Raw genomic sequence first — 25,460 nt, 5'->3', positions numbered from 1 at the left:
AACCCAGCATTTGTATAGAAATCAATGTATTTAAAATTATTTAGCTGAATATATTAACTTTCTGATGTTATGAACCCTAAACAAGTTCTTATGTTATATGTTGGGTTCCATAAAGTGATAATTTTTGTTTGAGTCTCTTTCAGGCTAAAATTCAGAGACTCTAATTAGTTCTTTTGGAAGGCCACATTAATATGTACTTTATTTCACTAGACAGTTAATTCTCATTTCCATTTCAGACAAGATTCCTGTGCTAAGAGAAGAAAAACTACCTGTGGTAGGAATTGGAAAGCATCTGTGTGGTATGGCAACAGGTACGTAAACATACTGATAATGTTTACATTAATGCATTAAGTTTTGGCCTAACCTGGCCCCAACCATTTCAGTGGTCTCTTTTGAATAGATATCTTATGTTTACAACTCAATAATCTTTATAGAGCACTGGCCCTGTGCTTTATTAGATGCATGGCTTTCCTATTTATCTGCTCATTTTGGCCATTTTGCAGGATGAATTAAGAGTTTTGTATGTAAATACTGCATCACATTAGACCTTAAAGTTCTTTGGGTTAAATTTCAACCAGAAAAGGAAAATAAGACCATTTATGGAAACTGTATGATTCCACCTAGAAGCTACTGATTTTTTAGAGTAGTTGCTTAGAAAGAACTCAGAAACCTCTTCTACTAAAAGACTATTGTGTTTCAGGATTCTGGGGAAAAAGAAAAAAATAAATGTTAGACAAAAAAAAAAAATCTAAGATGTCTTGTCTTAGCACTTTGATCCATCAGATCTAGCATGGTAAAGTGGAAACAGCATGTGCTTTAGAATCAGATAGTCTAGCTTTCAGCTTTGTTGTGTAACCTTGTCAAATTACTTAACCTTTCTGAGCTTTGGTTACCTCATCTATAAAACAGAGATACTAATATATTAATAATTTACTGGGTTGCATGTAAAGTGTCTGGCACATAATAGTGCTCAATAAATGTTAATTATTGTTACATCATGTTCCTAACTTTTGCTAGTTTCATCATCTACCCATATGGATTACTTGGAGCATCCATAGATATTATTCATATTGGCTGGAAATGGCATTGAGTACTATATATTTGTGTTGGCCTTCATAGTTTTTAAGACTATAGTCATGTACAACATAACGATGATTTGGTCAACAATGGACTCATATATGACAGTGGTCCTATAAAATTATACCATATTTTTACTGTACCTTTTTTGTATTTAGATACACAAATACCATTGTGTTACAGTTGCCTACAGTATTCAGTAACATGCTGTACAGGTTTGTAGCTTAGGAGCAATAGGCTGTGCCATACACCCTAGGTGTGTAGTAGGCTACACTACACCATCTAGGTTTGTGTAGTACACTCTGATGTTCCCACAATGATGAAATCGCCTAATGCATTTCCCAAAACATACACCAATAGTTAAGCAATGCATGACTGTACTTTTGCATACCTTATCTCATTTAAGCCTCATAAAAGTCTTCTAAAGTAAACCAGTTCCATCCTGGGGGTAGGAGGGAGTACACTCTTTTGACCTACAGTGGCCATTTCTCATGTTCCACATAATTTTTTCCCCTTGATTCACTGTATCTGAATCCTCCTTTTGTCTCTGCTGCAGTTGCTTACCCTTTTTGAAATTCCATTTTCTTCTCTTTTGCGATACTCTTATTTCCTGGTTCTTCCCCTACATCTATGCCATTCTTCTGTTTATTTCACAGTCTCCTTCCACTTCTGTCCTTAAAATACTAATATTCAGGCCAGGCACAGTGGCTTATGCCTGGAAACCCAACACTGGAAGCTGAGGTGAGATGATTGCTTGAGGCTAGGAGTTCAGGATTAGCTTGGGCACATAGGAAGACCCCATCTCTACAGAAATTTGTTGGGCACGATAGCTTGTGCATGTAGTCCCAGCTATTCAGGAGGCTGAGGTGGGAGGATCACTTGAGCCTAAGCGTCTGAGTCTGCAGTCAACTAGGATAGCACCACTGCAGCCTGGGTGACAGAGCAAGACCCTATCTCAATCGTTCAATCAATCTCAGACCCATCTGCTACACAACTAATGTGTCTTTCCCTTTAAACTCTTCGGTACTTCCTGATATAGTCCGAACTCTTTGACATAACGTTTTAGTCTCAATCTGGCTTCAGCCTTCCTCTCTCTACATTCCCTGTCTCCTACTTTGCTGTTCAGCAACATCAAAACCCTGTGTGCTTTTCCATAGACTGTACTATTTCTACTATATCTGGAATTTCACCCCCATTCACCTACTCACCCAAACAAAACAACTGGTCAATTTTTACTCATCCTTCACCTCAGTTGTCACCACTCTCAGGGAGCTCCCTTAAATAAGATATGCCTCCTTGGTGTTATCATAATACCCTCTGCATATTTTTACCTTGTGGTATTTTAATTATCTGTTTATATATCTAATTCTTCCACCATGCTCTGAATTTTTTGAGTATATGGTATATACTTAATACAATGCTTGCTGTATAACAGGAACACAGTGAATATTTGAATGAATGAATAATCTTGGCTACCAATTTGCTGTTTCCTTGTCCCTTTCTGCATATGTGGCTTTGTCTTTTAAGTTCTTTATAAAAGATGAATTGAGATAAATTGCTAAAGCTCCTTCTAATTCTGAAATAACTTAATTCTTTTTTTTTTTCTTCGAGACGGAGTCTCGCTCTGTCGCCCAGACTGGAGTGCAGTGGCGCAATCTCGGCTCACTGCAACCTCCGCCTCCCGGCTTCAAGCGATTCTCCTGCCTCAGCCTCCCGAATTGCTGGGACTACAGACTCGTGCCACCACGCCTGGCTAATTTTTGTATTTTTAGTAGAGACGGGATTTCACCGTGTTAGCCAGGAAGGTCTCCATCTCCTGACCTCATGATCTGCCCACCTCAGCCAGCGTGAGCTACTGCGCCTGGCCTGAAATAACTTAATTCTTTTAATAATTTATCTGGTTATTCACATTTCTGAAAATCACTTACTTAAGTCAAATATGAATAAAACAATGACTAAATGTATTTTGTCAGTAAATAATAGTTTATGAAATAATAGATTAGCTATCACTTTCTGCAAATAATGGGTTTCTAATGTTTGTTGACTTAAATTCATATATTGAATTAAATTTACTAGTGAAATATCAGATCATTTAATAGTCATTTGTGATATCTTAGGGTAATAAAATTTTAAAATATGTATATGTTTTTGATTGAACAGACACAACATGACAATCTAATGATTAAGAAGATATGGGTCCTACATTTTGGGTCTTTCCAGTATTGTCAACAGTGTAGGAGTTTTCGATGGGAAATAGCCATAGTCATCAAAAATCCATTTATTTAGTTTTAAAATATACTAAAATATTTTCATTGTAATGTGGAGTACATCTGCCTCTTAAGTTTGTGTATATTAATAATTGTATCCTCAGTGCTTTGAACATGAAAGGAATTCAGTAAATGTTTGTTAAATAAATGAATAAATACAGTAAGGCTACTCAGTGAGGCCTGCTTTCCAGATTCTGTTCTGACGCCCTCTTTTCAACTCTTCAGTTCATCACTATTTGCTATGAGCCTCTTCAAGACAAGCATCTTGACCTAGCATCAGCCTAAACAGATTTGTCTACCCTTCCTCCCTTCCTTCCTTCCTTCATTTTTCCTTTCTTAAACTAGAATGTAAGTGTAGGTGAATAAAGTTTTCCTATACAAGTCATTTCCTCAGCTAAGGTAGGAAAAGTGAGAGACAATTCAGGTAGTTGGGTAAAAGTTCTTCAAATTGTAGATCTTAAGCTTCAGATAGCTTTATTGGGAAGTAGGCTTTATGCAGAATAAATCATTAAAGAAATTGAGAAGATAGAGCAAATTTGAATGAAGTTGATAATTCATGATAGTATTATTACAAATATAAAGCTGAGTAGGTTTTTGCTGTTTTTATTGTTGGGTTTTTAAAAACAGTACTGCTTAATAAATGTAAAAAGTATTTATTTTTAAAGATGATGTGGTTTGGGGGGGCCACATAATTGTGTTTGCAGATCTTGCATTACGATGTTTGGTTGAAACCTATGCTGCCAGTTTTGAGGAAAGGAATGAAGAACCTTTAGCCAAACGCATAAAGAATGATAAAACAGAAAAAGAAATTTACACTTTGGCCAAGGAAGGAAATGAAAAAAATGTCCCAGAGAAGTGGAACCCTGTGGCTGGCATTGTTATTGCACTCTGTTGTCACCACAGGTGTGATTGGAGACATTATGTGGGCAAAGAATATTTCAGGGCTCTAGGCCTTGGAGCAGTGGAATTCCACTATTTCCAGCGAATGAGTAGTTGGGCAACTTGTGGGATGCGGAAAACATCTTTGGAAACCTCAGATAGTACCACAAAGAGGCAAGATAATCAGAATGATGATAGTGAAGAGCATGATGATGGAGGATACAGAATCACAGATGATGGCGCTGATTGTTTGCCTGGGTAAGAGACTACTTTTGTAATGCATGATACTAAAGGAGAAATATTATATTATACTGTACTTTAGATGACTATTATCAACAATTCATGAAAATTTATTTTATAATCTAATTTTAGAATAAGCTAAAATATACACATCTTTTATTGTGGTCATAAATATAATGTGTCTTGGAAGCATGGGACAAAGTACTTAGTACATTATGGGTTAGTTAACAGTCTCAATAAATAGTGACAAAAATAATTTTTTATAAACTTTTGCAAAATTTTAACAATGTTTTGTGTGTGTTTATTCAATTTAGGCTTCTTAGTGTTGAAGAAAAGAAGAAAATAGGGCATCTTTGTAAATTGCTGATTGACCAAGGTCGAATCCAGTATTTGCAGCAGAAGGGATTCAGTCCTGCTTTGCAGTACTATACAGACCCTCTGGTGTCTTTGGAAAATGTTTTGTTAACTGCTTTACCAAATCATTCTTCATCACCAGAAACAACTGCTTAATGGAAAAGAAATTTGAGCATCATCTGTCTTCCACCAAAAAAAATTTTTTAATTATATTTTTATATCAAAAAATATATACTTTAAATAGCAAATAATATGAACTTTAAAAAATGCTGTGGCCTCATTAAACTTTGGTAATAGCTTTTCTTTTTACTTCAGAAATCCAAACATTAGAGAATTCACCAAAGTAATCCTCTTTAGAAGGGCATCTTGAATTATATTATCCATCCGTATTTATGGAGATTGGTAAAGTAGTTGAACCGTTGACTTGGTGATCTGAAACATACATAACATGTCAACACATAATTAGCGTATTTCTGTTTGTATTAATTTTGGAAATTTATCTTCCTTTGATTTTATTTAATATTTTTTATTTCTTAAGTTCAAGAGGTAGTGATTGATTGTAACAAGGGCCAATCTGAGAATTTGACTGATATGTGGACATTTTTCCCTACAGATCTGGAAAGCACAATTGTGATTTTCTCAAATGCAGACAATTCAGAGATATTCACAATTAATAAACACAATTAATTAATGAAGTCACCTTCAAATTTCCAGAGCCATACATGTATATATTGTCAGAATCTGTCCATGACAAACACAAAACTGAAGAGCTGTTTTCAAAGAAAAAAGATTATTTCACTTAATTATTTTGTTGGATAATTGTCTAGTTAGAACTTCCAAAAAGATACTTACAAACATAATTCACAAATTTGAAATAACTTCTGAAGTTGATTAGCTATCTCATATCTTTTATCAGGTCATTTTTTATATATGTAGGCACAAACAATAAGTATGTTCTCTTCTGTTTGGGAAAATAATTTGGAATAAAATAGAAATTAGATAATGAAACCAAAAACCTTCTCAAATTTAGGCCTTATTTAACTCATGACTGGTTTCTATGCACAAGAAAATACTAAACCAAATATATGGTAGGACTGTTATTCTCTTCTGCATCTTATCCCTATTTTGTTTCTGCCTTTATTTGTAAAAATTGTCTTAATTGATGGTACATTTGCCAAGACAAAGGTTCAGAATTACTAATTTTAGATATTATGATATTCTGAAATAACTATTTTTATCCTGTAGTTCTATGATTACATGATTTGTAAATAAGAAGCCTAACCAATTTAAAATTCCTGACTTTAGTCTCATATATCTTGTCAGATTGTCTCGGTTCAAATTCCAAACCTACCATCTTCAGTTGTGCGACCTTGGGCATGCTACCTAATCTCTTTGTGCCTCAATTTCCTCCTTTTAAAATGGGGATGATGATGATAACAATAATACCTACCTCACAAGGTTGTTGTGAACATCAAATGAGATAACACAAGTAAAATGCATAGAACAGTTCCAAGCACAGAGTAATTCAATAAATATTAACTAGTAATAGTAGTGGTAGTAACTCGTGAATCTATTTTTAATAACATAATAGGCTTTGATTTTATTATCTCTTTAAGTTGTTAACTTTTTTCCCTTGTTATAAGTTTTATGTCAAGTAAAGTAGTTTGTTTAAGTTAGTTACCCATGTCCCCAATCAAGGGAACCTAAATGAAGATATATCATTAAATAATTAACCTTTTTTTATTGTGTCAAGCAATACTAATTTGTGTCATAAAATTTGTTTTGCATCACTCAACAATTTATGCCCAGAAATAAACAATATTCTACAACAGGCATAATCTCATTTATGTTTGATAAAATATACATACACACCCAAGAATTATCATACAGAAACAGTTCTGTGGCCCATTTAGCTTAATGGTATGTTTCTGACAATGGTATCAAGTACCTTAAAGGAAGATAAGTTTGTCCTTCAACATGCCAGCCTTAGGTCAGGATTATTGTTTTCCTAACTGTTAATTTGTCTTCACATATCATGAGAAAGTGACTATGTGGGATATGCATACAGCTATTTCTTGTCCTGCAGAATTTTCAGATTCAACAAACCTCTTCTTGAACTTCAGATTCACCTACACAGTTACCACAACTTGCATGTTCCACAGGTGCATCAAATTTACTGCTAAGGGCCAGGTGTGGTGGCTTACACCTGTAATCCCAGCACTTTGGGAGGCCAAGGCAGGTGAATCACCTGAGGTCAGGAGTTCGAGACCAGCCTGACCAATATGGTGAAACCCTGTCTCTACTAAAAATACGAAATTAGTGGGGCGTGGTGGTGCATGCCTGTAAGCTACTCAGGAGGCTGAGGCAGGAGAATCACTTGAACCTGGGAGGCGAAAGTTGCCAAGTGAGCCGAGATTGCACCATTGGACTCCAGCCTGGGCAACCAGAGAGAAACTCCTCAAAAAAAAAAAAAAAAAAAAACCTGCCAAAATTAGAAATCATCTTCTGCCTCTACCACCTGATTCTATTCGCCAACCCATCTTCTGTACTTCATTCTCCATCTTAGCACCACCATCTATCCAGCTGCCCTCTAAACCAAAAACATTCATTGTAAACTCCCTTTTCTCATCTTCATTCAATTACCGATTCTGTCTCCTAATCGTCTTTATATATTCTCTGCTTTCCAAAACTAGGTCACAATTATGACTTTTTTGCCTGTCTTCCCCCAGTCTGTCTCCATGTCATTGCTTCTATGACCTTGCTGCAATAAATGTAATCACCATTTCCTAAACATCCTCCACTGAATGTTAGTAAAAATTATTTCCTTTAGCTGAAAAACTCTGTCATTGTCTTCTCAGTTATATTCATTTTTCAAACTAGTTGTTGCATTAAGTTGAACTAAAATCTACCTTTTAAGTTAAAAACTCAACATTTTAAAATTATAAGACTATGATTTCTGTTACTATTGTTTCATTGTTTTTATTAACAAATAATTGTGCACTTTGTCCTCTTCCCCTGATCTTGGTTTGGCTTAAAGGCCCTCCTTAATTAATTATCAGAGACTAAGTGATTGAAATCTCTATATCAAAACCTCACTTTGTTGATTAAAATCTGTGTTCTCAGCCAGACGTGGTGGCATGCACTGATAGCCCCAGTTACTCCAGAGGCTGAGGTCGGATGATCTCTTGAGCCCAGGAGTTCAAGGCTACAGTGAGCTATGATTGTGCCTTTGAATAGCCACTGCACTCCAGCCTGGGCAACATAGTAAGACCTCATCTCTTTAAAAAAACAAACAAACAAACAAAAACTGTGTTCTCTTAATATTTTTCATCCCTAGGTAAATTTTTTTTTCTATTTATGGAGTGACAGGGAAGGTCAGTTCATGGTCAAACTGCTTTGTGTGGCAAGCTGGTAGAATGAGGTAGCAAAGCTTTAAGAATCATGTCTTCACTCACTTGGTTTTACTTCAGATGCTTAGCCAAAGGATTTATTTCCTTCCCCCACTTGAAAGACTTTGAATATCTTTAAAACCTCTCTCTCTATTTCACTTTTTTTCTTCCCACAATATTGACTAAGAGAACAGAATTTGACAGAAAACTTAAGATGGAATGAGAAATACATAAAGGAATTAATCAAAAGGCAGCAGTTAGTGATATACACATTACTCTACCAAAAAAGAACATTTAATCTGTGTTATATACAAATCTTATACCTGCTCTTCTCCGTGACTCTTGTATGTATGTGTGCATAAACTGAAGGCCAAATAATTCCCGTTCCTCTTCTTCATCTGTGCCTTCACTGGGAGGAAGTGATACTTCCAATTTCAGTGGGTTGTCTCTGAAGTTGACAAACCTAGAAGTTCATCAAAAAACAGTATTTTTATAGGTGTCATGGAAGTGTACATTTATTTCCCTGGAGAAAGGTCAAATGATAATATACTAAATTACTCGTTTTTAACTGGTTTCAATAACTGAACAACTTGGTGAGATGTGATATATCTCAAGAATCTTATGTTTTTTTCCTAAGAGAAAAAAAACACTAGCTTTAGACAACTTACTTTCAAAGCTTATAAAAGCAACTGTTAGTCTAGTTGCATAGGCTGGAGTGTAGTGGCACGATCTGGACTCATGGCACCCTCCACCTCCCGGGTTCAAGTGATTCTTGTGCTTCAGCCTCCCAAGTAGCTGGGACTAGAGGTGCACACCATGACGCCCGGCCAATTTTTGCATTTTTAGTAGAGACAGGGTTTTGCCATATTGGCCAGGCTGGTCTCGAACTCCTGGCCTCAAGTGATCTGCCTGCCTCAGCCTCCTAAAGTACTGGGATTGCAGGTGTGAGCCACCACATCTGGCCTACAGCATATATTTAATGCAATACAGCTTAACTTCTAAGAGCAATTTTAACATAAATATAAAATTAGTGCTATGAACTTAGTTTCTGCATATTTTATATACCTCCATCTTACTTATCATTGTGTCTTCACTATCCAGTACAAGGCAGGTAGTTGCTGAACAAGTGAATAAATGAATTATTTTGTTATGGAAGTTTTGGGTTTTAGTGGGTATTCTCTTATTCTCATTTGTCAGAAGATTAAGCTTTGGAAGAAAAATACTTGAGGGAGCGTTCAAGATGGGTTAAAACTTAAATGTCACATCTGAAACAGTAAAAATCCTAGAAGAAATCCTAGGAAAAACTCTTCTGGACATTGGTCTAGGCAAAGAATTTATGATGAAGACCTCAAAAGCAAACATAACAAAACCAAAAATAGACAAATGAGATTTAATTAGAAAAACTTCTGCACAGCAAAAGTAATAATCAACAGTTAATAGACAACCTATAGAATGGGAGAAAATATATGTAAATTATACATCTGACAACTAATATCCAGAATCTACAAAGAACTCAACTCAACAAGAAAAAAACCAACCCCACAAGCGGGCAAAGGACATGAACAGACATTTCCCAAAAGAAGACATACAAGCAACCTAAAATAATCTAAAATAATTTTTAAAAAGAAAAAATGCTTGACAGAGTTTTGATAGTACTTAGTAAAAAGTTATATCTAGTGGCTTTTTGTTTGTTTGTTTGTTTTTGTTTTGTTTTTAAGAAATGGTCTCTGTTTCCCAAGCTGGAGTACAGTGGCGCAATCTTGGCTCACTGCAACCTCGAACTCCTGGGCTCAAGCGATCCTCTAGCCTCAGCCTCCCGAGTAGCTGTTATAGGCATGCACCACCACTCCCGACTAATATATCTGCTATCAATAACATAATTGTGTCCCTTTGTGCTTATTTAGGAAATAAACACTTTTACACTTTTGATTTTTATGTTGTGAGTGAAGTTTTTTTAGCTGTATAATTTTCATGAAAATGTCATCAACAGAGGACATTTCTTTTTTTTTTTTAGGTTGGTATTATAACATTTATTAAAATAATGCTATGGGTTAATACAAACAGCGAAGAACCAAAGAATTAAAATGCAAGCTATGTAAAATCCCAACTAAAACCCAAAAATGTCTAATGTATTCATTCATTAGCTAACTAGAAGCCCAAAAGAGACAAGACACCCAATATAATAAAGTACTGCAAAACAACTGGCAATTTTCAGTTATCAAAATTGTGGATTTTGCATTTTGTATCCTTTTCTCAAGAAAAAAAATTCCTTTTGAATGTTATGTAACATACATATAAAACAAGATAGAAAAATACACTATAAACTTGTAACAATGGCTGTAAATATTTTATCTTACGTGTTTCTCATAGGCAATAGGTTGGTTATGGTACATACATAGCATGAAACTAAGATAATAAACAAAAGACAAAAATACTTGTCAGCTGTATGATAACATACAAGTGACAGTCCCATCTACCCATGCTAAAAAATTACATAATACTGTGAGAAAAAAGTCTTAAAAACTACATATTTTAATAAGAAACAAATTCAATGAAGAATGATAATACTGAGAACCAAGGCATTCAGAGATTTCAAGTCATGCTTTTTTTCAGTTGATTCAAAATTTTGTCAACCAAGTTTTCAAAAGTTTGTTCAGAGCCAACATTATCCATAAAGGTCACACATTTATTATTTCATACATTTACTTTCTTCCCCATAAAAGACCTTTGATAAACATCTAAAATGGAAGACATTTCTTAAAGGTGATAAATCCCAAACTGCTTTAGTTTTAAGGATTCTTTCTTGAATAGACCAGTGTTATATGAATCCTATTCATCAAATTATAGAATTTCAACATTGGAAAAGATTTTTAAGATATCCATTCATATAAATAACAACTGAAATTTATTAATAACAATCTCTCTACAGTACTTTTTTCTGTAGCCAGAAAGAAAGCAAGGTTTTTCAGTTTTGTGCCTACAACTTTTTACCTCAGATTTGCCATTTCTTCCATGCATACTGGAATATCTTGCAGTTTATTGTTGCTGAGAACAAGAGTACCCAGATTTTTCATATTGCTGATTGTTTGAGGCAAGCATGTTATTTCATTTCGTTGCAGCCATAACGTATGTAGATTTTGCATTCTGAAAAATTAAGGCTTCTACAATTAATTACATATAATATGAAAATATTGGTTTTGGAGTTTTAACAAATAATTTTAAGAGGTAGGGGTTTTATCATGTTGTCCAGGATGGTCTCAAACTCCTGAGCTCAGGCTATTCTCCCCCCTCAGCCTCCTAAAGTGCTGGGATTACAGGCGTGAGCCACTGCACCCAGCCTTTGGTTCTTATGTTAAAAATCAAATGTTGTCTTTTACAGCATCTTTAACCAGTATACTTATTGAGTTAACTGACATCACATTACCTGGTTATTAGAGAAACCACATCAGGAAGTTCATCTCTACAGTATAACTCTCATGTCATATGGCAATAGAAATGAAATCAAATCAACATATTCTAGAATTCTTTCACTATTCTCATAGGATTTCTTGAAGAAGAACTACTGTAAATGTTACCTAATCTGAGACAGAGTCTTAAGAGAACAATCAAATGATGAATATGCCCATTTATAGCAAAGCAGTATGCATAATGCGTAACATCATGGACTCTGGGGCCAGGCTGCCTAGGTTCAAATCCTAGCTTGCCCACTTACTAACTTGAGCAAGTTAGCTAACATCTCTGTCATTAGTTTCTTCATCCACTTGTAAAGTGCATAGAAGTGCTTGGCATATACTAAGCAAGGTGGTTATTGTGGCATATTCTTGTTAATTTCTCAAAGTCAGCCACTTTTGGCCAGGCCAGGTGGCTCATGCATGTAATCCCAGAACTCTGGGAGGCTGAGGTAGGTGGATCACTTGAAAAAAGCCAGTTTTTTCTTCTTCCCAAACCCTTTTACTTACTTGGAACAAATGAAAATATTCTGTTAAAACAGTGTATTTCAAACTAGTTGGACCTATTGTGATTGATTATGCTTGAGATCCCATTTGTCTTGCTTGGTTATTTTTCATAAGAGGTTTCAAGACTTTCATCATTAGCATAAAGAGTTATTTCTTTTACCTTTCTATAGTATCAGGAAGTTGTTCAAGTTTGTTGCTTCCCATGTCCAGCCACTCAAGGGCAGGCATGTTCAACACAGCAAGAGGGATTGTAGTAAAATGGTTCATACTCAGATCAAGGTGAGTAAGTTTTAGCAGATTGCTGAGCTGAAGAAGAAAGCAAGGTCTTTCAAAATAAATGTCCACAATGTAAACTACTAAAAGACTCACATTGGTAAAGGAGATATTTCACATCCAGGAATATTCACATTTTACTTGGGCTTTATTTAGTCATATTAGTCCGCAACAAATTAAAAATAAATATAAAGCTAAATGACCTCCAGGGAAGTGGAAAACTCTCATAGAAAGTTCATCTATTTGAAGAAAATTTATCTTTCATAATAACCTGGTTTCAGGGTTTATAGAATGTGCCTGGCAAAACCTTTTTTTCCCTGAGAGTAAGCACCCATTATCATGTTTTCCTTTGATCCAGTAGTTGAGAATTGTATGGGAAAACTCAACATTTAACTTCCAAATAATAGTGGTGGAGGAAAGGGGTAGCTCATGCCTATAATCCTAGCATTTTGCTAGGCAATTTGGTAGTTAGGAGGATCACTTCAGTCCAGGAGTTTGAGACCAGCCTGGGCAACATAGTGAGACCCTGTCTCTACAAAATACTTTAAAAATTAGCTGGGCATGGTGGCACACGACTGTGGTCCCAGCTACTTAGGAGGCTGAAGTGGGAGAATTGCTTGGGCCCAGGAGGTTGAGGCTGCAGTGAGCCAGAATCACACCACTGTACTCCAACCTGGGCAAAAGGTGAGACTCTGTCTCAAAAAAAAAGACTGGTTTATAGACTGTACAAAATCACATAGCTTTTATAATGACGGAGCCAACCCAGAAACAAAAACACATGAGTTAGAAATAAAATATTTATTGGCCCTCTTGTATGTGTAAGAAATTATCCATATGATTATCATTTTTATTGTATGCAAAGTGATATGGTTTGGCTGTGTCCCCACCCAAATTTCATCTTGAATTGTACCTCCCATAATTCCCATGTGTTGTGGGAGGGACCTGGTGGGAGGCAATTGACTCATGGCGATGGTTTCCCCCTTACTGTTCTCATGGTAGTGAATAAGCCTCATGAGATCTGATGGTTTTATAAGGGGTTTCCCTTTGCATTTGGTTCTCATTCTCTCTTCCCACCATATAAGACATGCCTTTTGCCTTCTGCCATGATTGTGAGGTCTCCCCAGCCACGTGAAACTGAGTCCATTAAACCTCTTTTTCTTTATTAGTTACCCAGTCTTGAGTATGTCCTTATCAGCAGTGTCAGAACAGACTAATACACAAGGGTATACATTTCATTAAATTGAACTATTAGAAGATATAATGTATACGTATATACTGTGTTTTATTTGCAAGAGCGACAATTGTTGGTGACAAGTTTGCTGGTTTGGAAGAAAAGTCTGATATACTAATTAAGATAAAGTGGGAGAAGGGAATAACTTTTTTATTATTTTTCTTAACTTTTATCTTGTAAAGTCATTGTTTTCAAAGCCAAAGCACCATGGAAACTTCTTCACTGATTCTAAGAGCATTAAATATTTTCAAAAAGTAATACAAATGTCTTTATTTTTATATGATCAATTTGGTTTGACCAATAACAAGACATCATACCAAATCAAAGTTTGGAGGCATTCCAGTCCCATTGCTATCACCACATTGTCTGTGCTTTATGATAACCATTTATTAATTCAAAAAGCATTTAAGTAATCACTACAACCTAGGCTCTGCCCTCAATTCTGAGACTATAATACAACTCTCACCCTGGCCTTCAAGGAGATCACAGTTTAACAAATGATGTCAGTACTGTGATAATAATAGAAGTATCTTTTACACTAAATCTTTCTCCAATTAAAACCTGCATTATACTTAAGGAAATGGTTTTCTCTAAATATTTTTTCTGAAATACATAGAATTTTCTCATTAGTTTTATTATTGTTAACAACCACACATTGAGTGGTCAACTACTGCAGATGGAAAATACAATCATAGGCATTTATGTCTTTCTAACCTCTTGTGGAAGATCACATATATCTCTGTTAACAGCCAGTTCTAGTTTCTCCAAGCTGGCACAATTACTTAGTTCCTTGGGGACAGTCTTGATTTTGTTGTAGCTGAGAATCAGTTCCTGAAGTCTAGTAAGCAGTCCTATAAAAAATAATATACAATAGAGAGGAGTTGGATATAAAATAATCTTTATAGTTATTAAGGTATTACAGCATAACTTTTTTTTTTGAGACGGAGTCTTGCTCTGTCGCCCAGGCTGGAGTGCAGTGGCGCTATCTCGGCTCACTGCAAGCTCCGCCTCCCGGGTTCACGCCATTTTCCTGCCTCAGCCTCCCGGTAGCTGGGACTACAGGCGCCCGCCACCGCGCCCAGGTAATTTTTTGTATTTTTAGTAGAGACGGGGTTTCACCGTGTTAGCCAGGACGGTCTCGATTTCCTGACCTCGTGATCCGCCTGCCTTGGCCTCCTAAAGTGCTGGGATTACAGGCGTGAGCCACCGCGCCCGGCCTACAGCATAACTTACTTGCCAATTTTGTATTGGCAAATTCGGAGTTCTTAGTGTCTTTCCTTTTCCCAGTCTGTGTCCTGTCCCTTCTTCAAACAAGGGACAAGTTTATCCGTGCAATAGGAAAAAAAAAAAAAAAAAATCGAAAACTATTTTCATTTTGTCTACACAAAATCCTCAGCAATTTTCTATTTGGATTTTTTTTTCCCATTTGAAGAATCTTCTTGTTTTGCTTTATTGCCTTCAACCTGTTGTTTCCTAAGAGGAATAGCTGAGCCGACAATATTGTTCCGAGAATCACAGGATATTTCCAAAGAGGCTTTTCTTTCATTGAAATCTCATCTTGAATCACCTCAGTAAATCCACAAACTTGAATCCCCTAGAAGCTTCAATTTAGATTAAATGTTTAAAATTCTCAAGGTTGAGGGCTGTATAAAGAGGTCTTTATTCCATGTATCCAAAAAAATCTTAATAAAAAGCACATCTGCTGGTGGATAAAATAGCACAGGAATAAAAGTAATCTTTCTTACCAATCCCTGGTGGTATCTCTGAAATTGTGTTTCGAGATAAATCTAACACAATGAGGTTCTGGAATCTTCCAATGAATTCAGGAATTTTCAGCAAACCAGTTCTATGAAGTTGCCATTCCTGTAGTTGATTCAGTTTCAGCAGAGAAGAAGGGAGGGTCTACAGTAAAAGAAATGATGGTCGTTGTATATTACTTAAATTTTTTTAGTATCACGCCACCCTGAAATGTGATATTTGACTTATACAAGCACTTTGGAATATTTGGAATTTGTTTTCCTTAGTGGGTTACTTTTCCAAGTGCTTTGTGTGACTTCCGGATTTTAAGATCTTTCCTTTTTTTTTTCTTTTTCTTTTTTTTTTTTTTGGCTAAACCTTCAAACCCCAATCATGATAGAATAAACAAAAATATTTTGATCAATAATGTACACACATCCAGTATGTCCTGATGATTCTCCTATGCAGTATTAGGCTTTCCTAAAGTACATATATGTTATTGAAAATGAGACAATCCAAAAAAATAATTTCAATCAATAATTCAAACTGCTTTTCCACTTCTGTTTTGAAATATACGAATATTTTTAAAAATTTATTTTTTAATTTGAGAATTTTAAGAGTTTCAACTATTCTGAACTCTTTGCCTTTTCCCTTTCAGCCTAAAATAGCCAGTAGAAAATATAAAGGAGCTAACTCTGACAAACACTGACATAAAACATAAAAACAAACACTGACCCAAGGGTTAGAAGCTCTTGTAAAAATTAGAGTATGCCTAATATAATTAACCAACTGTGAGTTTGTGTGTAAGGGGAAGAAAGAATATGAGTTAGGTGGTAGACCCACTGAAAATACTAATATTTCCATTCCATAAAGTTTTAACTGAGCATTTCTTTGGAAAAGCAATATTATTTTTATTAGGCAGATGGTTATCTTTTTTATGGGAAATGAGAGGTTGCTATAAGAAGGATTAATAGGAGAAATATCACAAATGATTTAGGTTTAGGCAGGGTTGAAGCAAACTGAACTTTTGCAAAATAATTGTGAAGTTGTGTTTCTTTTCAGTTGCTCATGTTGCTCAAATTCATTTGGTGTATTATTAAAATTAGTTTCTAACTATTCTAGTCTTAATTACACAGTCTCAGAATCATTCAATTGACTCACAAAATGCGAAATGTGGAAAATCAAATATTCTATAAAAGCTTACCTTCCATTCCTCTTTTTCTATCTTCAAAATGACTCTTCCATCTTCCCTGGTGACCTTTTCTCTTAGCTTGGTTAAGCTTACTCGTTCTTCCCAGATCCGCACTAGCCTAGGAAACCAGGAAATCATTTTAGTTCGTAGACAATTACATAAGTGGCATTCACTTTTTTTTTTTTTTGAGAGAGAGAGTTTCGCTCTTTTGCCCAGGCTGGAGTGCAGTGGCCTGATCTCGGCCCACTGCAACCTCCGCCTTCCAGTTTCAAGTGATTCTCCTGCCTCAGACTCCCGAGTAGCCAGGATTACAGGCGTCCGCCACCACACCCGGCTAATTTTTTGTATTTTTAGTAGAAACAGGTTTTCACCGTGTTGGCCAGGCTGGTCTCAAACTCCTCACCTTGTGATCCACCAGCCTCAGCCTCCCAAAGTGTTGGGATTACACGTGTAAGCCACCGCGCCCAGCCACTTTTATAGATATATATTTTAATGACCAATCAAAAACAACCATTTGACTATTGGTACCTGGAAATCAGACAATAACTTATTTTGCAAGAATTATAAATATGATTAGTACCACAAATGCCCTATTTTTAAATTTTTAAAAAGTATCATAACTCTATAGATTTTATTAATAACTTTTTTGAGGTCTGATACACATACTATAAAAATTACTTTTTTAAGTACACAATTCAGTAAATTTTGGTATATTCACAGATTTGTGCAACTATCATCACTATCTAATACCAAAGCATTTTATCACTCAAAAAGGAAACTCCATACCTATGAGCAGTCACTCTCCATTCTTCCCTCTCATACCTCTTGGTAATCACTAATCTACTTTTTGTATATGGATTTTCCTATCCTGGACACTTTATTTAAATGTGATCATACAATATATAGCCTTTGTGTCTGCTTCTTTCACTTAGCATCGTTTTTTTTCAAAGTTCATCCATGCTGTAGCATGTATTAGTACTTCATTTCTTTTTGTGGCAGAATGATTCCACTGTATAGATCTACCACATTTTGTTTACCAATTCATCAACTGATGGACATTGGGTTAATTCCACTATTGGCTATTTGGAATAATGCTGCTATGAATATTGATGTACAAATTTTTGTGTGACCATGTTTTCATTTTTCTTGGGTATATTCATAGGAGTAGAATTGCTGAGTTATATGGTAACTTTATGTTTAACATTTTTCTTTTTTAAGACAAAGTCTCGCTCTGTCATCCAGGCAGGAGTGCAGTGGCACCATCACGGCTCACTGCAGCTTCAACCTCCCAGGCACAGGTGATCTTCCCACTTCAGCCTCCTGAGTAGCTGGGACTACAGGCATGCTCCACCACGCCCAGCTAATTTTTGTATTGTTTGTGGAGACAGGGTTTTGCCATGTTGCCCAGGCTGGTCTCAAACCCCTAAACTCAAGCAACCCGCCTGCCTTGGCCACCCAAAGTGCTGGGATTACAGGCGTGAACCACTGTGCCTGGCTATGTTTAACGTTTTCAGAAACTGCCAAGCTGTTTCCAAAATGATTGCACCATTTTACATTCCCACCAGTGGCATATCAAGGTTCTGATTTATTCACATCCTCACCAATATTTGCTATTGTCCCTCTTTTTTATTATAGCCATCTAGTGGGTGCGAATGGTATCCGATTGTGGGTTTGATTTGCGTTTTCCTGGTGAGTAATCTATACATATTTAATAGACTTTGTAATGGCTTGCAAAGAATACAGTTCAACTTCAGAATTCAGTTTCATCTTACTACATGTTAATTTTATCTAGTCTTTACTTTTTACATATAAAAATGTATAAAATCTTTGTCATTTGAAGCACATTCCTATTGATTTTTGATCTATTGCAAACATAAGAATGATCTCAAACTAGAAAAATGCAAACTAGAAACTGGAAAACCGGCCAGGCACGGTGGCTCACGCCTGTAATCCCAGCAGTTTTGGAATGCTGAGGCGGGTGGAGTTCGAGACCATCCTGGCCAACATGGTGAAACCCCATCTCTACTAAACATACAAAAATTAGCTGGGTGTCGTGATGCATGCCTGGAGTCCCAGCTACTAGGAAGGATAAGGCAGGAGAATTGCTTGAACCTGGGATGCAAAGGTTGCAGTGAGCCAACATTGCACCACTTTACTCCAGCCTGGGTGACAGAGCGAGACTCGGTCTCCAGAAAAAAAAAAAAAAGAAAGAAAAGAAACTGGAAAACCTTTTGCAAAAAGCTATTTCTATCCCAGAAAATTCTTCACTCATGAAAAAGACAGTAAGTTTAGAATTGAAAATTTTGAAATTTTTAGGCTGTTAAAAGGATACATAATAAATATGAGCAGTCCTGAAAGCATGAAGTTTAACTAATTTGAATATTTGTTTGCCAGAAATCTCTTGACATTCTGAGAGTTAATACATAATTTTAGCAGTTTTGCATATTAACTGATCTTCAATAAGGATTTTATTTTAATGAACAGAAAGCCAAAAGTAAACAAAGTGTTGAATTTGCTGTCTTTAAGTATTTGGGTTTGTAAAATACCTCTCTTAGTATCTGTGTATTTTAATCTATCACTTGCTTAAAATTTAATCTGCTAACAGGTGCCCTGTGGCAGTGGGATATGTGTGGCCTTCTGATCTAAACAGCTAAGCTTCCCATAGATGTGGATAATTAAGAAAAAATGTATAATGTCAGCTATTCAATTATATTACTTATTATAAAAATAGAACTATTCAAACAATGGGCTTAATGGTTATTAATTATTACTAAGAAAGAAATGAAATTCAGAGCAAGATTTAGTAACAAGTAAATTAGGAATCTTATCCCTTGACCTTTAACTTAAGGAATTAATCCAGTAACCATTATAGCCAAGTACTAGACACTGGAGATACAAAAAGCTCTGTTGTTACTGAGTTTACGATCAGGCTATTATTAGAAAAATCTATTTCCATCTCTGTAAAGATCGCTAAATTCTTTCTGGTTCTGTGTTTTTATGATCTAAGTCCAGAATATACGATTTATTAATTTGGTTACCTTGAGCAAGACATCCCCCATCTGTGGGCCTTACCTATAAAATGTGCGGTTATAATTAAATGATATCTATGTATTTTCCAGCTCAAATATTCTATAATTCCTATACAGCTTTTTCTAAAAAAAAAAAAAAAATTGAGAAAGGCCTTCTCTATGTTGCCCAGTCTGGTCTCGAACTCCTGAGCGCAAGCAATCCTCCTGCCTCAGCCTCCCAAAGCACTGGGATTACAGGTGTGAAACTGCTTATTTTAATCTTGATATTCTTTCAGGTCTCTAATCGAAGTTTTATAACTCTTCTAAAACCCTTTTGAGGCCGGGCGTGGTGGCTCACGCTTGTAATCCCAACAATTTGTGAGGCCAAAGCAGATGGATCACTTGAGGTTAGGAGTTTGAGACCAGCCTGGCCAACATGATAAAACCCCGTCTCCACTAAAAATACAAAAATTAGCTGGGTATGGTGGTGTGGGCCTGTAATCCCAGCTACTCGGGAGGCTGAGGCAGGAGAATCACTTGAACCCAGGAGGCAGAGGTTGCAGTGAGCCAAGATTGCGCCAATACACTCCAGCCTGGGTGACAGAGTGAGACTCTGTCTCTAAAAAAATAAAATAAAATTTGATTCTACAAATTTTATTGTAGAATAAGGCCTTTTTCCGATATTGCCACACCAATCGTTACCTAAGTACTTGATTTTTTCAAGGAGCTTGGCATCAAAAGGGAGAAAACACAATTTCTGTTTAAACTGTAGGCTTTTTTTCTTTCATTTTTTAGCTAAAGCTCTAGCCAATTTAGCTGAACGAAGCAGCATTAGATTACATTCTTACCCTTCTTACCCCTTGCCTGTGTACTGACCCCTTTCAAATCGGCTTCTTTTGTCTACTTCCTTGCCAGTCAGTGTGATTTGCAGAACAGCAGCATCATTGTCTCCTGGGAGCTTGTTAGAGATCCAGACTCTTGGTCCTACTCCAGACTTACTAACCCAGAAGCTATTTTAAATAAGATCCCTATGGGATTCCTACGCAGACAAGTTTGAGAAACACTGGTCTATTTCAGAGCAGAGTAAAAAAGTAAGGACATTTCTTTGGGTTACCTTTGGTCGGTTTTAAATTTCTATGAATTTTCCAGTTAGCCTTTTCTCTGGTAATCAGCTTCTCTGTCTCACTTTAAAAGGTCTCTCAGGTTCTTACCATTTTGCATCAGTTATGATTGTTTACTTATTAATTTTTTTCTTTTTTTTTTTAATGAGACAGTGTCTTGCTCTGACACCCAGGCTGGTGTGCAGTGGGTGTGATTGTAACTTACTGCAGCCTTGACCTCCAGGGCACAATTGATCCTCCCGCCTCACCCCTCTGCTTCCCAAGTAACAGGGACTACAGGTGCATGCCACCACGCCCAGCTAACTTTTTGTTTTAGAGATGGGGTCTCGCTATGTTGCCCAGTCTGGTCTCAAGCTCGTTGGGCTCAAGAAATCCTCCTACCTCAGCCTGCCAAAGTGCTGGGATTACAGGCACAAGCCAGCATACCTGGAAAATTATTTATTTAGTCATATTACAGGTTTTAAACCTAACCTTTGATCTCTATATAATTTACTTTTAAAGTAGTTTATACTTAATTTTAACCACAATCCAAGCTTTATAATACTGTACAATGATTTTACAATGTAATTGTTTTAAAATTAAGGGAAAGGTGCTTTGAAAAACTACATTACACAAATTCCATGTAATGTTTCTAAAAGTAGAAGCTGATTTTGGTCTAACTTAACTTTTGGAAATTACCTTTTGCTAACAGAGAATCCTCCTCCCTAATCATAAAATAGATGATGCCAAAAAAGAACAAGCAGTAAGTAAGGGCAAGACTGCACACTCATTATTCCTATATAGAGAACTTCTGAAATTTCTGAAATTAAGTGATTCTTAATTAATGACAAAGATCCCTTTTATCAAAACTTTAGTCAGGTTCCACATCCTCTGCTTGACCAGGCTTGACCTTGGGCTTCCCTCACTGTCCTTGCAGAATCCACTTTGAACAGAAATCTTGTTATATCTGCACACTTACTAAAAAATAAGTGGGAAAAATTATTCCTCCCTGTCAAGATCTTTTGTTTTTACAGATATTTAGCAACACAAATCATTGCTTATCAGTAGCTTCTTGCCCCCCACCCTCGTTTACTGGAAGAATATCAATTGCTTCCAAGTCCAAGTGTTTACCAAGTAATCCAGGTGATATGGTTTGGCTATGTCCCCACCCAAATCTCATCTTGAATTGTGGCTTCCATAATTCCCACGTGTTGTGGGAGGGTCCCAGTGGGAGATAATTGAATCATGGGGGCAGTTTCCCTTATACTATTCTCATTCTCTCTCCCAAGATCTGATGGTTTTATAAGAGGTTTCCCCTTTCTTTTCTTTTTTTTTTTTTTGAGACGGAGTTTCACTCTTGTTGCCCAGGCTGGAGTGCAATGGTGCAATCTTGGCTCACTGCAACCTCTGCTTCCCAGGTTCAAGCAATTCTCCTGCCTCAGGCTCCCATGTAGCTGGGATTACAGGCATGAGCCACCATGTCTGGCTGAGGATTCCCCTTTCATTTGGTTCTCATTCTCTCTTTGCTGACTGCCATGTAAGATGTCCCTTTGCTCTTCCTTTGGCTTCCACCATGATTGTGAGGCCTCCCCAGCCATGTGGAACTGTGAGTCAATTAAACCTCTTTTCTTTATAAATTACCCAGTCTCAGGTATGTCTTTATCAGCAGTGTGAAAACGGACTAAAATAGTAAATTGGTACCGATAGAGTGGGGCACTGCTGTAAAGATACCCAAGAATGTGGAAGTGACTTTGGAACTGGATAACAGGCAGAGGCTCAGAAGAAGAAAAGAGCTGGATGGCTCAGAAGAAGAAAAGAAAATGTGGGAAAGTTTGGAACTTCCTAGAGACTTGTTCAATGGCTTTGACCAAAATGCTGATAATGATATGGACAATGAAATCCAGGCTGAGGTGATCGCAGATGGAGATGAGGAACTTGTTGGGAACTGGAGTAAAGGTCGCTCTTGCTATGTTTTAGCAAAGAGAATGGCAGCATTTTGCCCCTGCCCTAGAGATCTGTGGAACTTTGAACTTGAAGAAGATGATTTAGGATATCTGAAGGAAGACATTTCTAAGCAGCGAAGCATTCAAGAGGTGACTTGGGTGCTGTTAAAAGCACTCAGTTTTAAAAGGGAAACAGCATAAAAATTCAGAAAATTTGTAGCCTGAGGATGTGATAGAAAAGAAAAACCCATTTTCTGAGGAGAAATTCAAGCTGGCTGCAGAAATTTGCATAAGTAATGAGGAGCCAAATGTTAATCACCAAGACAATGGTTTTATAAGAGGTTTCCCCTTTCACTTGGTTCTCATTCTCTCTTTGCCAGCTGCCGTGTAAGATGTCCGTTTGCTCTTCCTTCATCTTCCACCATGATTGTGAGGCCTCCCCAGCCATGTGGAACTGTGAGTCAATTAAGCCTCTTTCCTTTATAAATTACCCAGTCTCAGGTATGTCTTTATCAGCAGCATGAAAACGGACTAATACACCAGGGATGAATCTTAATTTGTCTAAACCAATCAGTCTCATTCCCCTAGAAGGTAACTGGGTTAGATGTGTACAAATGATCCAATTCTGGCCAATGAGAAGTGAAGGAGAGGTTTGTTGGGGACCCTCTGTGAAAGATTTCCTTACTCTTAAAGAAGAAATAGAAAAAAATAGTTTCCACTTTTCTGAAAACATAATGATCATTGGCTGTGATGCCTGGAAGTGCATCAGTCATCTTGTAACACTGAAGGAAGCTAATCCGAGGATCAGACTGACACAGGGATTAACAGTGGAAGGTGATTAAAAAAAAAAGCTTTTAAAAGATGTTGAGGCTTTGCATTGACTATCTTCAGAACAGCCTCACTTCCCTATCGCTTAAACCATCTTTAGTTGAATTTTCTGTTATTTGCTAACTGACATCGGCAAATAACATTTGCTAATTTAATGTTTAGAAAGAGGCAATGGCCTGGTATGGTGGCTCATGCCTGTAATCCCAGCACTTTGGGAGGCCAAGGTGGGTGGATCACCTGAGGTCAGGAGTTCAAGACCAGCCTGGCCAACATGGTGAAACCCTGTCTCTACTAAGAATACAAAAATTAGCTGAGTGTGGTGGCATGCGCCTGTAATCCTAGCTATTTGGAAGGCTGAGGCAGGGAGAATCACTTGAATCTGGGAGGCGGAGGTTGCAGTGAGCTGAGATCATGCCATTGTACTCCAGCCTGGGCGAGAGAGTGAGTCTCCATTTCAAAAATAATAATAATAATAATAATAATAATAATGATAGAAAGAGACAATGAATGAGAATTGTATGGAACTATATGAATCTATGAGGAAAGGGACTATTTTTACAGGATTAGTAGAATACTTTTTGATGACATCCAATCAGGAAAGTAGGTAAGATAAAATGGAGGCAGAGGAAATGAGAGTCAAATAAATATAGCCCAGATCAAGGAATCAAGTGATCCAGCAGCTCTGGCTAGAACACATGGCTATTCAAATAAATGAGAATCTACTGTACCTTCTACTGTCAAATGTTATTTTAGGTCCTAGGGCATATAATGCTGAACATACAATCCTGAAAATTAGACTATATGATACTAATCAAACTTTGATGAATGTTAAACAGAGTCCTATGAGGGTATAAGATAGCTACTATTTTCACATTTGTATTTTTTGTGACTCCTATCGCATAGACAAATTTAATTGAGTCAGCTGTTTTCTTTAAGTATATTTTGAGTTTCCAGTAAATAAAATTCTATATCAAATTCAATAACAAGGCATTTAGAATGCTCTTTTTTATGGTGATGATAATATGAATTTTCACTAATTCAAAATAATAAATATGTTTTAGCATACTTGTGTTGAAATTCCTTCTCTCGCTTCAGGTCTTCATTGAGTTTTTTTATTCTTTTTTCCCAAACTTCCTTTACAGCATTGACAGCCCCAGTACAAACCACATTTTCTGTCATGATTTCTCCACATTGTCATAGAGTCACCAACTTCATTAGGTTTTGAATAGCTGAATCATAGATACCATTTCAGAAAGGACCTAAATGTACCAGAGAAAAAAAGCAATGTTTCAGACTGTTCATTGAGTACCATACTGATCATAATAGCTAATATTTATAGAACACATTCCATGCTCCAAAAACTATTTTATATACTTTACATGCCATATCATATTTAAAAACTCTCATAAAATACTATAATATAGGTACTTTTATTGACTAATGTATAGATGAGAAAATTAAGCTTTAAAGAAGGTGAACAATTTTCTTGGGGGTCTCATATCTAATATATGATTCCTTTGTTACTGTGTATTTCACAGTAATGAAAAACTGCAACTAGTCTTCATGTCCAATTATAGGAAAATGGTTAAATAATGGAGATTTTTAAAAAGACTGGAATCTTGAGATATCAATCTAATCAGGACACCATATGCACAAGTAGAAATTCAGTTAAGTGATAATATATTGGGATTGTTTCTTTTGTGTAAAATAAATTGCAAATGGACGATGCAGTATTAAGGATTTTGACCTGAATCTCAGAAATGAAAGGAAAATACTCAATAATAGGAAAATGGTTATGTAAATTATGGTAGGTACATTTTATGGAATATCCTATGGCCTTAAAATAATCGTATTGATTTTTTATCAAATTAGTAATAATAAAAGAATTTGATTCACAATTATTTGAATTATTTCCTTTCAAATTCAGGAATGCAAAGACATTCACAATCACTTCTATTCAACATTATAGGAAAACCTTAAAGGAAG

The 25,460-nt window shown here is 36.3% G+C and overlaps 2 protein-coding genes across 8 annotated transcripts in view; one reads left to right on the top strand and one right to left on the bottom strand.

The window, feature by feature from the left end:
* Positions 1-10,141, top strand: part of TRMT13 (tRNA methyltransferase 13 homolog) — a 20,821-nt gene extending 10,680 nt beyond the window's left edge. For 2 of the 6 annotated variants that reach the window (XM_008960556.5, XM_003808470.5), the window contains exons 9-11: positions 237-311; positions 4,049-4,481; positions 4,778-10,141. In XM_008960556.5, coding sequence (XP_008958804.2) covers positions 237-311; positions 4,049-4,481; positions 4,778-4,973 — 704 coding nt within the window. In that variant the 3' untranslated portion in view covers positions 4,974-10,141. Of the gene's footprint in view, positions 1-236; positions 312-2,688 lie in introns of all 6 variants that reach the window. The other 4 variants (XM_055115642.2, XM_055115635.2, XM_055115629.3 and 1 more) reach the window with 2 other exon arrangements.
* LRRC39 (leucine rich repeat containing 39) lies at positions 1,678-25,460 on the bottom strand. Of its 2 annotated transcripts, none has more exons than XM_057302866.2 (8): positions 24,541-25,460; positions 16,608-16,713; positions 15,412-15,568; positions 14,381-14,517; positions 12,323-12,468; positions 11,198-11,350; positions 8,530-8,669; positions 1,678-5,249 (listed from the first exon to the last, which is right to left on the bottom strand). In XM_057302866.2, the coding sequence occupies exons 1-8, from the start codon at positions 24,651-24,653 to the stop codon at positions 5,194-5,196; spliced, it is 1,008 nt and encodes a 335-aa protein (XP_057158849.1). In that variant the 5' UTR covers positions 24,654-25,460; the 3' UTR covers positions 1,678-5,193. The 2 variants fall into 2 exon arrangements, with proteins under 2 accessions (XP_057158849.1, XP_054971664.1); XM_055115689.3 differs by lacking the exon at positions 1,678-5,249 and adding an exon at positions 5,520-5,587.

This window comes from Pan paniscus, chromosome 1 (genome assembly GCF_029289425.2).
Source record: "Pan paniscus chromosome 1, NHGRI_mPanPan1-v2.0_pri, whole genome shotgun sequence".
In the NCBI taxonomy this organism is placed as follows: domain Eukaryota; kingdom Metazoa; phylum Chordata; class Mammalia; order Primates; family Hominidae; genus Pan; species Pan paniscus.
Note: the sequence above shows the minus strand (reverse complement) of the source record. Positions and strands in the feature narration are given on the sequence as shown.